Source organism: Rhinatrema bivittatum, chromosome 8, assembly GCF_901001135.1.
Source record: "Rhinatrema bivittatum chromosome 8, aRhiBiv1.1, whole genome shotgun sequence".
Lineage (NCBI taxonomy): Eukaryota > Metazoa > Chordata > Amphibia > Gymnophiona > Rhinatrematidae > Rhinatrema > Rhinatrema bivittatum.
The window spans coordinates 65,774,311-65,789,370 of NC_042622.1; the positions used below are offsets into that span (position 1 = coordinate 65,774,311).

A 15,060-nucleotide genomic window follows, 5' to 3' on the forward strand; every position below is an offset into this window, starting at 1 on the left:
ATGTTGAGGGCGCTATTAGGTTCGGTGGGTTGGACGCGCATTTTCCGCCCCTTACTGAATAAGGGGTAAGGGAAAACGCGTGTCCAATGGCAGGTTAACAGTGTGCTCCGTTGGAGCGCCCTGTACTGTATCGGCCCGTAAGAGATTTTTTACATGTTTTGTTCACCTTAATATTACAGATACAGGAATACTACCGGTAATAACATAGCAACTTGCAATTATACTTCCTACACAATGGAGCTATCCATGCCCTATATGTACCCCAAGTGGTACCATGTAATTGCACTTCCTGCACACCACACTATTCTTACCCCAGGCCAGCCCCTCCTAGAGGTGACAGGCTATGTGTCCCTGTGCCCATCCCCTGAGCTATCCAATCCTAGAAGTGAGAGTCTCTGTATCCGTCTGTAAATTCACTTTGTCATATTAAGGGATAGCATGACCATGTTGAAATAGTAACATAGAAACATAGTAATGATGGCAGAAAAAGGCCAAATGTTCCATCCATTCTGCCCAGCAAGTTTCTTAAGGTAATAACTGCTGCTCCATGTAGGTTACCTCCATGTTTCTGTTCAGGGTAGTAACTGCCACTCCTGTAGGTTATCCTTAAGACTTATGTTAATGGTAGTAATATTAACAATCAAACCAAGCAACTGTCAAACCCATAAAGTTTTTGCTAGCAACATTTTTACAGGGTGAACAGCCTTTTTGATGATTAAGACAATGCTGCTTGAATATGCTTTGCCTTTGAACTTGACCGTAGAAGCAGTTCTGCACTTTTTCCCTAATATCTACATATCATACCCCAGATCATAAAACACAGAGCTCAGTGTTGGCTGTCATCTGAATCCAATTTCCCATTTTCCCCCCGCAGTTGAAATGGAGAGCAATGTTGTAGTTACATCAAAATTATGAAACCTACCGGTAATTGGTCAAGGGTAGTAATCCCCACGCCTTCTGTTTGGTGTAGTAGTTTCTGCTTCATGCAGGTTACTCCTAGGCACCCTTTTCTTCATTTCTGTCTCTAGCCTTTAGGGATCCAGTGTTTATCCCATAGGGATGTGAATCGTTTTTTGACGATTTAAAATATCGTCCGATATATTTTAAATCGTCAAAAATCGTTAGGGCCACGATACAATACCAATTCCCCCGATTTATCGTCAAAAAATCGTAAATCAGGGGAAGGGGGAGGGCAGGAAAACCGGCACACTAAAACACCCTAAAACCCACCCCCGACCCTTTAAATTAAATCCCCCCCCCCTCCCGAACCCCCCCCCCAAATGCCTTAAATTACCTGGGGGTCCAGCGGCACACTAAAACACGGCACACTAAAACCCCCTAAAACCCACCCCGACCCTTTAAATTAAATCCCCCACCCTCCCGAACCCCCCCCCAAATGCCTTAAATTACCTGGGGGTCCGTAGCCTTAAATTACCTCCGTAGCGGCGGTCCGTAGCTAAATCGGGGGAAGGGGGAGAGCAGGAAAAGCGGCACACTAAATCGTGTAGTCTTCAGCCGGCGCCATTTTGCAAAATGGCCGCCGAAAAATGGCGGCGGCCATAGACCAAAACGATTCGATGCAGGAGGTCGTTCCGGACCCCCGCTGGACTTTTGGCAAGTCTTGTGGGGGTCAGGAGGCCCCCCCATTCTGGCCAAAAGTTCCTGGGGGTCCAGCTGGGTCCGTGAGCGATTTCCTGCCGCGAATCGTTTTCCGTACGGAAAATGGCGCTGGCAGGAGATCGACTGCAGGAGGTCGTTCAGCGGGGGTCCGGAACCCTCGCTGAACGACCTCCTGCAGTCGATCTCCTGCCGGCGCCATTTTCCGTACGGAAAACGATTCGCGGCAGGAAATCGCTCACAGACCCCCGCTGGACCCCCAGGAACTTTTGGCCAGCTTGGGGGGGCCTCCTGACCCCCACAAGACTTGCCAAAAGTCCAGCGGGGGTCCGGAACGACCTCCTGCTTTGAATCGTTTTGGTCTATGGCCGCCGCCATTTTGCGGCGGCCATTTTGCAAAATGGCGCCGGCTGAAGACTACACGATTTAGTGTGCCGCTTTTCCTGCTCTCCCCCTTCCCCCGATTTAGCTACGGACCGCCGCTACGGAGGTAATTTAAGGCTACGGACCCCCAGGTAATTTAAGGCATTTGGGGTGGGGGATTTAATTTAAAGGGTCGGGGTGGGTTTTAGGGGGTTTTAGTGTGCCGTGTTTTAGTGTGCCGCTGGACCCCCAGGTAATTTAAGGCATTTGGGGGGGGTTCGGGAGGGTGGGGGATTTAATTTAAAGGGTCGGGGGTGGGTTTTAGGGGGTTTTAGTGTGCCGGCTCACGATTTTAACGATTTTCACGATACTTTACACACCCAAACGGCAACAATACGATTCCCTCCCCCTCCCAGCCGAAATCGATTGTTAAGACGATCGAGGACACGATTCACATCTCTATTATCCCATGCCTTTTTGAATTCATTTACTGTTTTCTTCCTCACCACCTCCTCTGGAAGGTCATTCCAGTGATCATCACCCTCTCCGTGAAGAAATATTTTCTGATGTTGGTTATGAGTCATCCCCCCTGGAGTTTCATTTCGTGACACCCCCCCCCCCCCCCCAGTTCTACTGTTTGCTTTCCAATGGAAAAGGTTTGAGGATTGTGCCACATTAAAACCTTTCAGGTATTTAAGGTCTATATCATATCTCTCCTGTACCTCCTCTCTTCTAGAGTAAAAAATTTAGATCCTTTAGCTTGTCTTCATAAGTCTTCCGATACAGACTCCACATCATTTTGCTCACCCTTCTCTGGACTGCCTCCATCCTGTCACTATCCTTTTTTAGATGTGGCCTCCAAAACTGAACACAATACTTCAGGTGAGGCCTCACCAAGGACCTGTACAAGGATATTATCACCTCTTTTTTCTTACTGGTTATTCCTCTCTCTATGCAGCCCAGCATTCTTCTGGCTTTAGCTATCGCCTTGTCATATTGCTTTGCCGCATTCAGATCACTAGACACTATTACCCCAAGATCCCTCTCCTGGTCCATGCGCATTAGTCTTTCACCTCCCATCACATACAGCTCTCTTGGATTACTGCATCCCAGATGCATGACTCTTCACTTCTTGGCATTGAAGTCCAGCTGCCAAGGCGTTGATCACTCTTCAAGCTTTCTTAAATCACTTTTCATTCTCTCTACTCCTTCAGGCGTGTCCTCTCTGTTGCAAATTTTAGTATCATCCGCAAATAGACAAAATTTTACCTTCTATTCCCTTCCATAATGTCGCTCACAAAAATATTGAACTGAACTGGTCCCAAAACCAATCCTTGTCACATCACTTAACACCGTTCTCTCTTCAGAGTAGTTCTATTTACCATTACACACTGTCTCTTCTCAGTCAACCAGTTGGTAATCCACTCCACTACTTTTGTGCTGATTCTCAAGATTCTTATTTATTCACGAACCTCCTGTGTGGGACCGTATGAAAAGCTTTGCTGAAGTCCAAGTAAATTATATCAAGCGCTCTTCCTTGATCCAATTCTTTAGTCCCCCAATCAAAGAAATCAATCAAATTTGTCTGACAGGACCTTTCCTTGGTGAATCCAGACTGTCTCAGATTCAGCAACCCACCAGTTTGTAGCTAATTCACTATCCTTTCCTTCAACAGAGTCTATTAATTTTCTAACCATTGAGATGAGGCTAACCAGCCTGTAGTTTCCAGCCTCCTCTCTGCCACCACTTTTGTGAAGCAGGACCACCATCTCTTTTCTCTAGTTATATGGCACCACTCATGTTTCCAGGGATCTATCAAACTGGTCTTTCCGCAGACCCGCCAGCACATCTCTGAGCTCTCTCAGTATCCTGGAGTGTATCTCATCTGGCCTCATGGCCTTGTCCACTTTCAGCTTTCCTAGCTCTTCCCATACATTCTCTTCTAAAAACAGAGTTTCTTCTACCCCACCCCCATCTACAGTTTTGAAAACCAGCAACAATACTCCAGGGTCTTCTTTAGTGAACACCAAACTGAAGTATTTGTTTAATATTGCTGCCATTTCTTCGTCTCTCTCCATACATTGCTCTTTGTCATCTTTCAGTTTCACTATACCATTTCGGACCTTCCTTCTTTCTCTGATATATCTGAAAAATGTTTTGTCACCTTGCTTTACCTCCTTGACAATCCTTTCTTCCGCTTGACCTTTTGCTTTCCTGACTTTTCTTCATGTCCCTCGGTTTCACCAGGTATTCTTCCCTGTGTTCCTCTTTTTGGGATCCTTTATCCTTCTTGAATACAGCTCTTTTTGCCTTTATTTATTCAGCCACCTCCTTTGAGAACCAGATAAGTTTCCTTTTTACTCTTACTCTTGTTTACTTTTCTTACATATATATTTGTTGCTTTTGTAATAACTCCTATTACTTTAGCCCACTTTTGTTCCACCTCACCTATTTTCTCCCAGTCTTCTAGTTCTTCCTCCAGGCACATCCTCATTTTGACAAAGTCTGTATTTTGAAATTCTAAACTCAGGTCTTTGTATGACTTCTCTGTATCTTATTTACTATATCAAAGCATACCGCCTGATGATCACTGATGCTCAGGTGTGCACTTATGCAGACATTAGAGACATTATCCCATTTAGGAACACTAGGTTGGAGTATAACAGCCTCACACATGGGTTCTATTACCATGGCATCCACTATTACTCTACGTCTTGTAGATTCCGCAGAAGGGATACTCCAAATTACATCCAGCAGATTAAAATCTCCAACAAGCGACAGTTCTCCCTTCTTTCCTTCCTTTTGGATGTCTTTGACCAGATCTCTGGTCAGCTCTTTGTCTTAATTGGAAGCCTGTAGACTACACCAATGTGGAAATACAATCTTCCTTTTTAGGACAGCCCATAATACTTCTTCCCTACTCCACACCCCTTGCGTTTCAGTTGTTTGGATATTGTTTTTGACATGAAGAGCTACTCTTCCCCCTTTCCTGTCTTCTCTGTACTTCCTTAAATAATAGCCAGGGATGGCCATACCCCATTGATGAGACTCAGCGAATCATGTCTCCCTAACAGCAACAATGTCCAAGTCCACTTCCACTATTAGGGCCTGCAGGTCTTGGATTTTATTGCCCAGACTATGTGCATTTGTAGTCATAGCTTTCCAACTTTTCTCCCTTGGTTTGCTGCTCTTCCTAGTCACCTTTTCTGGGGGGGGGGGGTTTTGAGGTGATTGATTTTGCTATTTTCTCTTCCCACTTCCTGTATTACTTGGAAGCAACATGCCAATTTTATTGGCCACCTCCTGCTACCCCCGCTCTCTAGTTTAAATGCCTGATAATGTATGATCTGAATTTTTCACTTAACATCGCCTTTCTTGTCAAGGACAAATGTAGACTATCCTTAACTGTATAACATTTTACTGTTCCATGCATGGCCCTAGCCTCTAGGGTGCCTCTAGGGCCATGCATGTATCGAAAACCACTTTCTTTACACCATGCTTTGAGTCAGAAATTGTAGTTACCTATATAGCAGAGCCTTTCCTTCTCCTTTCCATGAACAGGTAATACTTCCAAAAATGCAATGGTCTTTGCCTTGTGTCTAATCTTCTTACCTATATTTTGCAAATATTTCTGTTCTTCAAGGATACAATTTCTAGTAAGATCAATGGTCATGATGACATTGATATCAAAGTCTCTACTTTCTTCTGTAATTGGTATTTCTACTGGTTGAGAATCCTGGAAGGCATTTAACTGTTGTGTCCCCATCAAAATGATTTCCCAAATTGGTTCCTCTGATGACAGAGTCTCCCAGGAGAAGAAGCTTCCTTTTATGACATTTGATAATGTTTATGGGTTTCTGGGTACACTGAATGACTACATCCCTTTCAGTCAACACTTCATTTTCTACTGCTGGGGCGTCTTCATTATCCAATGCAGGAAAAAGTATTAGATAAGGTTAATGGCGAGGAAAGTGGGTGTCTCCATCACAGGCCTTAGTCTGCCAGAATCCATGGTAAATTCCAATAAAACAAATCGGAAGGCGGTCCCACGTAGCCAAGGCAAAAAAACAAAGAGAGAACCTTATACCGTCTCATTGCGGTAGAGAGGTTGTGAAATAAAAGGCAAAATACACATTGGTTTACTTTTGCCTTACCCCTGCACACTTCTGAGCGAGAGACGCTGTTAATTCGCGAAATGAAGAGATTTGTATGCAGGTTTGAGATTGAAATCTGACTTGATAATATTACTACAAAGAGTATACTTATGTAGTTCCTTTTGTCATCAGAAGTCATCCCCTGATGCAGCCTTAATAGGCGAAACTCGGCCGGAGTCGGGCTCTGTATTACATTGATTAATAAATCTTTCCACGGTATAAGAATCCATGGTAATCCATTTATTCCCAGGTTCCTGAACCCCGGCTGTCTGACTTCACTGTGGGAGTAGGTATTCAGGGTGCTGCATAGTTGGGGAAATTGGGTGTCATATAGTCACATGTCTTGTTCTACCAGAGCCCACTGCAAACTATGTGTTCTTGGGTTTCTGAATCCTTTGTTGGAGCTGGGGGGGGGGGGGGGGGGGATATTCTGGATGCTGAAAGAAAGGAGAGATTTTTTGAAACCTGAACAGTTCCACTTTCCAATGAGTCACCTGCTTCTTCATTGCATCAGCTGAAAGCACATTGGACAACCCTTAAGTCTCCAAATGGTAGGCCTTGGGACATAAGCACCACAATTGTTACACTGAATAAAACACATTCTGCTAATAATGACTTATATTTTTCACTTAATCTAAGTACCAATCTAACAACTTCTATATTATTAAAACGTTTATAAAGCTAGTTTATGGCACTAGTACCCTACATATCAAACGATGGCAGCTTCTTGTAGATCAGGTGCTGATAAATGCTGCTGCTGCTATGAACAGGCAGTTGATGGTGGGCGTTGAGATTTTTTTTTTCTAGCAAGAAAATAACTCAGGGGAGAGATTCTGCAGTCTTCTACTAGCACCCTCTTTATTTCTTCCAAGAAATAGTTTATAGAGGTGGCATGGTGGCAGAAATCAATACCCATGTAAGATTTTTCTTTCATCCATTATTATATACAGAGCCCACATCTGGAACCTGTGAAAGAAGAGATCACATACAGACCTCCTGATTCTGTGAGTAGTACCTGTAGCTGTTTGTGATTTTTTTTTAGAACAGCAGAAAGTAGGCCACATGGCCCCAACTAATATGGTTGGTTGGTTGATTTATTTATTTATATATTGCAAGGATTACTGACTTGCTTTCCTACCATGCTGCTGTGACACATACGGTAAAATAGACAGTAATTATACTGTGTGAAATCAGTAATAATTACATCAATGAAAATGTATTTCAATGATATTGTTTTAAAATTCTGAAAACCAATCACTAGATATTTGAAAAGATAAAAGGGCTGATTGGCCAGGAAGGAATCCAGGGCAATTGGGCATCAGTGGGTCCTTCAGAAATATCTGTCAAGTCCCATTCAAGGCTAGGTTTTGTGTGCTGAAGACACAGAGTCGCAGGATTCAGCCACCATAACAACAGTGTGCGCTCACATGCTGATGGATAAAAGCTAAAACAGGATTGCTCAATGGAGTTAATCTGTGATGTCACGTCTCTCATGTGATACTCAGGTTGAAGCCTGGATGCATCATCGGGAATCTCTAAAATAAAATAAAAATGAAGAGAAGAGTTAGGGAGTCCTTGCAAACCAAACCTGCCCCTGCTAGAGGATCATTAGGCAGGGAGGCTTGGATTAGGGTCAGAAAGGTAGCCTCAAAGTTCTGAAGCTTCGGAATACAAAGGAATTTTGATGCCTGCTCCTGGATTTCTATCCCCTTGACCCGTTTGAAATGGAGGGCAGTCGGAAGCTGTAATAGCGGTGGCGTTCCGTCTTTTGAGATTGGCAGGGTAACATGTGCAAAGTAATTACGGGATATACCGCAGGAGTGGCTATCCTGTGGGAGTTCATTTATGATGCATTGAAAAGCGGGAGTTGAAGAACGTATCTGTAAATGTGTCCATTGGTTCTTGGACGCACAGATGAAACCTGTACTGGAATACTGTAAAATCGAATGTATTGAAGATATGTGAGCAGCAGAAAAAAAAATGTTATGCTCTCCTGAAGAAGCCTGTGAAAAAGTGAAACATGTTGGGAGGATGAAGAAAATATAGAAAGATCGGGAGGATGAAGAGAGTATAAAAATAGCACAAATGTTTACAGAAGAAAGAGGATATGACTGTTGGCAGTAACACTTTTGACAAATCGGTGTGGATAAGAGAAAATATCTGTAAATCTTCAATATATAGGAAAAGATTTGAGAAATGTTTTTAGAAAATAGATGTATGAAAGGAAATATGAATGGTTTGTAAGTATGTTTTGGGATTTTTAGGTTGGTATTCCTTGTTGAGGGTTTGTTTGAAACATAGAAATTTAAAAAAGAAGGGTGTTTCTTAGAAAATTGTTGGAAAAACAAATAGTTTATAATATATTATATGTCACTATATGATTTTTTTGTTTAATTTTTTGTGATATATTATTGATTGCCAGTATATTTGTATTCTCCTGGATTTCAGCATAGTATTCCCCTTTATGGAGACATTTGCTTTCCCCCCCATCTGGTTTTCTGAGCTGTAGTTAATATGGAAGTTGAACTGGATAAGGACATTGTCATTGGTTGAGAACTTTAGCATTCCAAATTAATTGGGTACCTGTTGCTTAGTCAATACAGCAGCCAAGGCTTCTCCAAGTAAGTGTCAGGTCAGGGTTGACCAGAAAAGATGCCAAACTTGAAGGCTAAATTCAATTGATCAAAGGCCTGCCATGTGGGATCACATGAAGGTAACTGGTTTTCATAGTAAGGCTACTGGAGGAGACACACTGGTGGAGAAGATCTGCATGAACTACTAGTAGATGTTGGCACTCCCTTGGAAGCACTGAATGTCCCAAATGCATTTGGGCATTTCCAAGTTGTAGTTGGCTCATAATTTTCAGGGGTCCATCTTCACTTTCTTAGCTGACAATATGTCTCCTAGAAATTCTACCTATTCTTGATCAAATAAGCTTTTCTTGCATTTGGCATACAGCCAGTGCCGTCTCAGCTTTTCTTAGACTGTGTACCAGGTACAAAGAATGACCATAGCCTGCTTGGCATTCAGTTTTTCACTTATCACTCACCCTTTACCATACTAGATTATATGCAACCCATAGATTGTATCATTCAGGTATGAATAGCAGGGGGTATCTGTTTTGGATGGTTACTTTGTTCAAGGACCTGTAGCCCACACATGATCCTAATTAATTATCTTCCTTCTTGATAAACACTCGTGGCCCAGTAGGAGAATGAACCCCTTCCCCAGATTCTCCTGAATGTACTTGTTTAGCACAGCAAGATCCTATTCTGTTATTAACTATATCCACCAATAAGAAGCTTTGGGCTACAAATCAATAAGATAATTATATTTACAATGATGGGATAGAGTATCAGCATTTTTCTTCTGTACAGCCCTAATGCTTACAGAAAACAGTGACTACAGAGTGACATTTGGTCCTAGATATTCCTTTATGGTTCCTATTTGTGCATCAGTGATCCTAGACTTTGAGTCATGCTGAGTAGGATGTGGGAGGCAGTGCTCATAACAGAAGTCTGAGGAAAACTCCAATTTGTGAACTTGCTGGTAAATCTAGGGATCACACTATAGAAGCCAGGGAATGCCACATATTAAAGAAACAGGGGAGATTGAATGAGTCCAAATTGTCAAAGATTCTGCTGGATCTAGATACATATCTCCAGAGGGACCATCTTCTGAGAAACTGGGCCAAACATCAACAAGTCACTCCAATCATCTCTACCATATCTTGAATTCACTTGACTTGACAAGGAGACTGTACAGTCTTGGTCATCGAAATGTCTATGAAATTCATACTAGATTTTAAGTCCATCACTGCATATTGTAGGGGAATAAATGATGCTAAGATGCAGGAAGGCAAAGATCCAGCTGGAGCATTAAGTATGGGGATATCAGAGATACATAGGGCTGAATACTAGAGAGAATTGGGGGAAACATAGATCAAGATAGTGGAGCTTCACCAGGGTTCACTTCCCCCACTGGGGCTCAGACCATGATTTCCCTCTGGACGTTTCTAGGGGCAAGTCACTGCATGATGCCTGAACTACCACAGTATAATCATAGGTTCAGGTTTGCTGGTGTTCTTTTTCCTCATGAGACAGCTGGAGACAAGACAGGTCAATTTGCATAGGCACCAGCACTGAGGGCACCCAAACCATGGAAATATAGTTCATGAAGGCAGGTTTCCTCTTTCTGCAGGTGGTACTCATTTACTGCCTGACATTCTGTGTCTAGGGGTAAATACCTTGATGAATCAGGCCCTTAGTTCGGAGTTTATTCTAATTTAGAGATCAATAAAGGCATCTAATGCTGCTGGGGGTTCCATCTGGGCCCATTCATCCTGCATATTATCTGTCAGCCCCGTGCAGAATTGGTGCCACTGAGCAGGCTCATTCCAAGCAATGTCAGCAGCCAAACTAGTGGATGTGGGCAGCTTATGCCATCTTTTTTTTTTATTTTCTATTTATTGATTTTTCAAAAAATCACAAAACAATAATGTTTGGAAATTTGACATAAACCACAATATCGGGGTATACATGTTAACTAATATAATAAACCCTTATTGCAACAAGAATAAATTTAAACCCACCCTATCTTGCTCATATCACTATACTAGGAAATATGATAGAGAAGATGTAATTAGGAGGAGGAATACATAGGAATACTATATTAACATGTAACATTCAAAATGCTTAGGAGTTAACCATTGCTCATAAATGTTTTACCAATTTCCCTCAAACTAATTAGAATGAGAGTTCAAGGAAGTACGTAGATTGTCCGGCTCTTTAAACAAATATCTGGTATTATCATAAATTATAAGGCATTGACCCGGGAACCGGAGCCAGAAATTTTGCCCCCCTATCTTGAACCTCCCTTCTCATCTCCAAGAATTTCCTCCTTTTTATTTGCATTAGCTTGGTAATGTCAGGAAAAATCTTGATAGGATATCCATAAAACTTGTGTTCTCGATTCCGAAAGAACAGTTTTAGGATAAGATCTCTCTCCAATGCTGTATCCAGCTGCACAAAAAGAGTGGCTCTTTCTTCAACTTCTAAATCACTAGATTTTTCCAAAATAGTAGTCAAATCAAAGGAGGCTTCCATCTTTTCCTTCTGGTCACTTGATCCTTTCTCTTTATCTGACTGCGGTAAATAATACACTTTAATTATTCTTGGTAAATCCTTTTCTTCCAATTTCAGGATTTTGAGGAAATAACATTTAAGCAGCTCTCGGTGAGATAATAATCGCATTTTAGGAAAATTCAATAACCTTATGTTATTCCTCCTTATATAATTCTCCAGGTTTTCCATTTAAACCATTTGTAAATTCTCCGGTTTTATCAAATTTCCATGAATCTTCTCCATTTCAATAACCTTAGTTTCCAAACTAAGGATTGATGATTCATTTTTGTCCACTCTTTTCTCTAAGGATTGATTTTTTTCAATACTCTCTTTTACAGTCAGAATCAAAGAGGCAATCACATTCTCCATGGAGGAAATTGCTTTTAAAATTTCCTCTAAAGTTTCTTTGAGGGGATAGATTGGGGGGTTCCACATACCACTTGAATATGATCTTCTCCTCTCATTCCCTGACTTTGGGGGAGTAGGTCCTTCCCCAGCTCGCTGCGTCACTTCAGCTGGTAACTCCCTGGAGCCCAGTATCCCTGGGCTCACCGAGGATACTGCGAGTACCTCGCCACCTCTCTGGGGTTCCGTTGTCTGAATGGCCGATTTTCCTTCCAGCAGAGCAGAAATATCTAGGGAGGATTCCACTCTCCTAAGCGGGGCTTCGGGCGTTATTGGTGCGCCGGGGCTCAAAGATGTTTCAATGGCCAGGGGGCTCAGCGGCTGCTCCACGCTGACACCTCCAACAGCCCCACCTCCCGGCGGTGTCTGCAACAGTCCAGCAAAGGCTTCTTCAATCCGGGGTTGCCGAATTAACTGAATCGGAGTTGAGGTAATGTCTTTAATTTTGGCTTTTCGTTTAGTATGTGGCATTATGCCACAAAAAAGAGGAAAATATTTCCAGGAAATAGAAGAAACTGCCAAAAAGGAATCGAAAAACCTCGGAGCTCAGCGTCTGCTGCTCACTCCTCGGCGGCCAGCTTATGCCATCTTAACCAGTGTAATATAGTCTCTGAAGTACAAACATGGTGCAGTTCTTTATAAACAGCTGAGAAAGCCTACAGAAAGGTGTCCTATGTCATTAACAAGCTATCCTGCTCTAAAAAAGGAAAGAAGCCCAGCTTAGGGTACTGCCAGTAAGCAGGCAGAATATAAGCCCATCCAAGCACCATAACAGGTGTAGGCAAAGAGGTGTACCATGAACAGGAGGCAATACTGGTTAATGAATGCAAGGAACCACCCCTGAATCTCCTCAAAACTGTTCTGGTTGTGTCATAAAGGAATGACAGAAGGGCAGCAGAGCACTGCAGGGCTGTTTTGCTGCCTAATGATGAGCTACCAGTTCCTACAGAGCTTGGTTTTCCCCCAAAGTCAGCACCATAGTTTTCCCCCCAGGCATTCAGTTACCTGCGCTAGTGTTGCTACATCTTTACCTCCAGTATTGGACACTCCCAAAGCAGGCAGAGGGATGCTGAGTTTATCCAAAAGGACAGAGTCTAAGCCTTAAAGCTGCCCAGAGAGCATCAATTTCTTAGTTTGGGTCAAAGTAGTGAGAATGCTGTAGTATCAGTCTGTAGGGTAGATAAGCAGGAGACACTAAAGACAGGATCACAGGAGGTAGGAGTGGTGGAAGCTGGAATCCATGGCAGCACTGGCTAGTAAATCTTCTAGTTACTGGAACAACTTCTCAAGGCACAGCTTCTCCTTCTGTATGTTGTTTTCTCGAGCAGTCTACTCCTTTGAGCACATGGTCTCCATGGTCATAGCTTGCAAGATCCTGAACTTACTGCTGCTGCCTGCTGGCTCTGAGGTATTGTTACCAGCCTGCTACTTTATGACGACCCTAGTTTGAGTCCTGCTACTGCCACATCTTGACAGTTGTCTTCAATGTACAGTGGTCTGATGGAAAATTTTTACTGTGTAAGCATGTGACTGATTTTCTTTTAGACACAGAACATGGACAGATGTGCCTATATTACAGCAGGATTGTGTGCTGATATAGAAGAACGGTAAATTACTATTCCTCTCCCTCCCTGCAGCATATCCTGGTGGCCCAGAGGCAAATATCAATCACTGAAAGTGGTTTACAGGCATTCCGCCAGGCGCTGAAGTCCTACGCCGATTCTACAGCCAATCAGAGCGGCTGCTTACAGTAAGTCACCAGTTCAGAAAGCAAAGGTTTAAGGTCTGTTGGATTGGTCAGTTTTGTTGATTGGTGGCATATTTATTTATTTATTTAGTTAGTTATTTAGAATTCTTATATACCGACATTCTTGAAAGAAGATATCAAATCAAATCAGTTTCCATTGAAACTGAACAATCGTGGCTGTGGCGTTACATTTGCATATGGCAAAATTTTGGCTAAATCCCTTTGAAAGTAGCTATATTGAGATATTTATTAGCAAATTCTGAGAGATCTGAGAGTTTCTTATAGCAGATTACTCTGTCTTGGGGTTAGAAGAAAAAGTATATTAATAATAATTACAGAAGGTCTGGAAGAATAGGTTGAATGCAAAATTGAATAAAATGTTATGCTCCATCCTTACCTCTGACAAACATGTAGTGACTGCTGACCTCAAATTGGGGTAAAAAGAAAAGTTCTCTTATGCAACTAAGTTTTCCAAAGGTCACTGACTCATTGCTGACTTGTTTCATCGTTTGTTAAACTGAAACTTGCAATAGTCATGTAATCCTGGTTGGAAATGTCAAATTTTAAAAACCATTGTTCTACAGAAGATTAGACTTGAAAATAGTATCAACAGGGAATAGGAAATAACAGATCAATATAGTACATAAGAACTAAGAATTGTCATACTAGATCGGATGAAGGTATGTTGAGCCCAGCATCCTGACTAACAGTGGCCAGACCAGGTCACAAGTACCCAGCAGATCCCATAAAGAAGATCCATTTCTTGTTACTCATTACCAGGGATAGCAATAGTGTCCTTTAGTCCACCTGGCTAATAATGTGTTATGGACTTTTCCTCCAGGAACTTGTCCAAACCTCTTGTAAACTCTGCTATGCTCGTTGCCTTGACCACGTCCTCTGGCAACAGATTCCACAGCTTGATATTGCACTGAGTGAAAAAGTACTTTTTAATATTTTTTTAATCTGCTGGTTGTTATTTTCCTGGAGTGTACCCTTGTTTTAATATTATTTGCAAGGTTAAATAACTGCCATTTATTCACCCATTCCACCCCTTTCTCTGACTTGACATTCTGTATCTTTGAGCTTTTTCTCCTAAGCTCGCTGGTTAGGACCCCGTCTCCCTGTAGGCACAGTAGCGAAAAACTTAAAATATCACGTAATCTTGCAAATATCACACAACAACAACAAAATGTCATAACTATGGTATCACACTACAGTACATGACCCCTGAAGATAGGTTTAAATATCAAATTCAGATTTGATACTTTATGCGCTGAGGCCCCCTAGTGGTTGCTGGACTCTTACCTAGAAAACCTGGTGGGACTGCTTTTCTGTAAAGCAGTGATTCTCAACCTTTATCCCATCATGACATATCTGACAGACCACGCTCACATGTGTGACACACTGCTCATTACAATTCACGGCGGAAGTAAAAAAATAAAAATAAAGACCCAGTATTTTTATTGTTAAGAATGACACAAGGGATAGATAAGTACTGTGTCTGAACAGAAATTGCATAAATAGTAAACATCCCTCACCAAAACAGCACCACTTTCCAGCACTCAAACAGTAACCACCTTACCTAGGAAAAGACAAAGCCTTACACCAGGCCTTAAGACACCAATACACCTCCAATTAGGAAAACGGACCA

At 42.2% G+C, this 15,060-nt stretch overlaps 1 protein-coding gene across 2 annotated transcripts in view; it reads left to right on the plus strand.

Moving 5' to 3' along the window:
- NECAB3 (N-terminal EF-hand calcium binding protein 3) overlaps positions 1-15,060 on the plus strand; it is a 295,795-nt gene that overhangs the window by 264,279 nt on the left and 16,456 nt on the right. For both annotated transcript variants that reach the window (XM_029613752.1, XM_029613753.1), the window contains 2 exons: positions 7,085-7,138; positions 13,300-13,412. In XM_029613752.1, the coding sequence (XP_029469612.1) occupies positions 7,085-7,138; positions 13,300-13,412 (167 nt within the window). The remainder of the gene's footprint in view (positions 1-7,084; positions 7,139-13,299; positions 13,413-15,060) is intronic.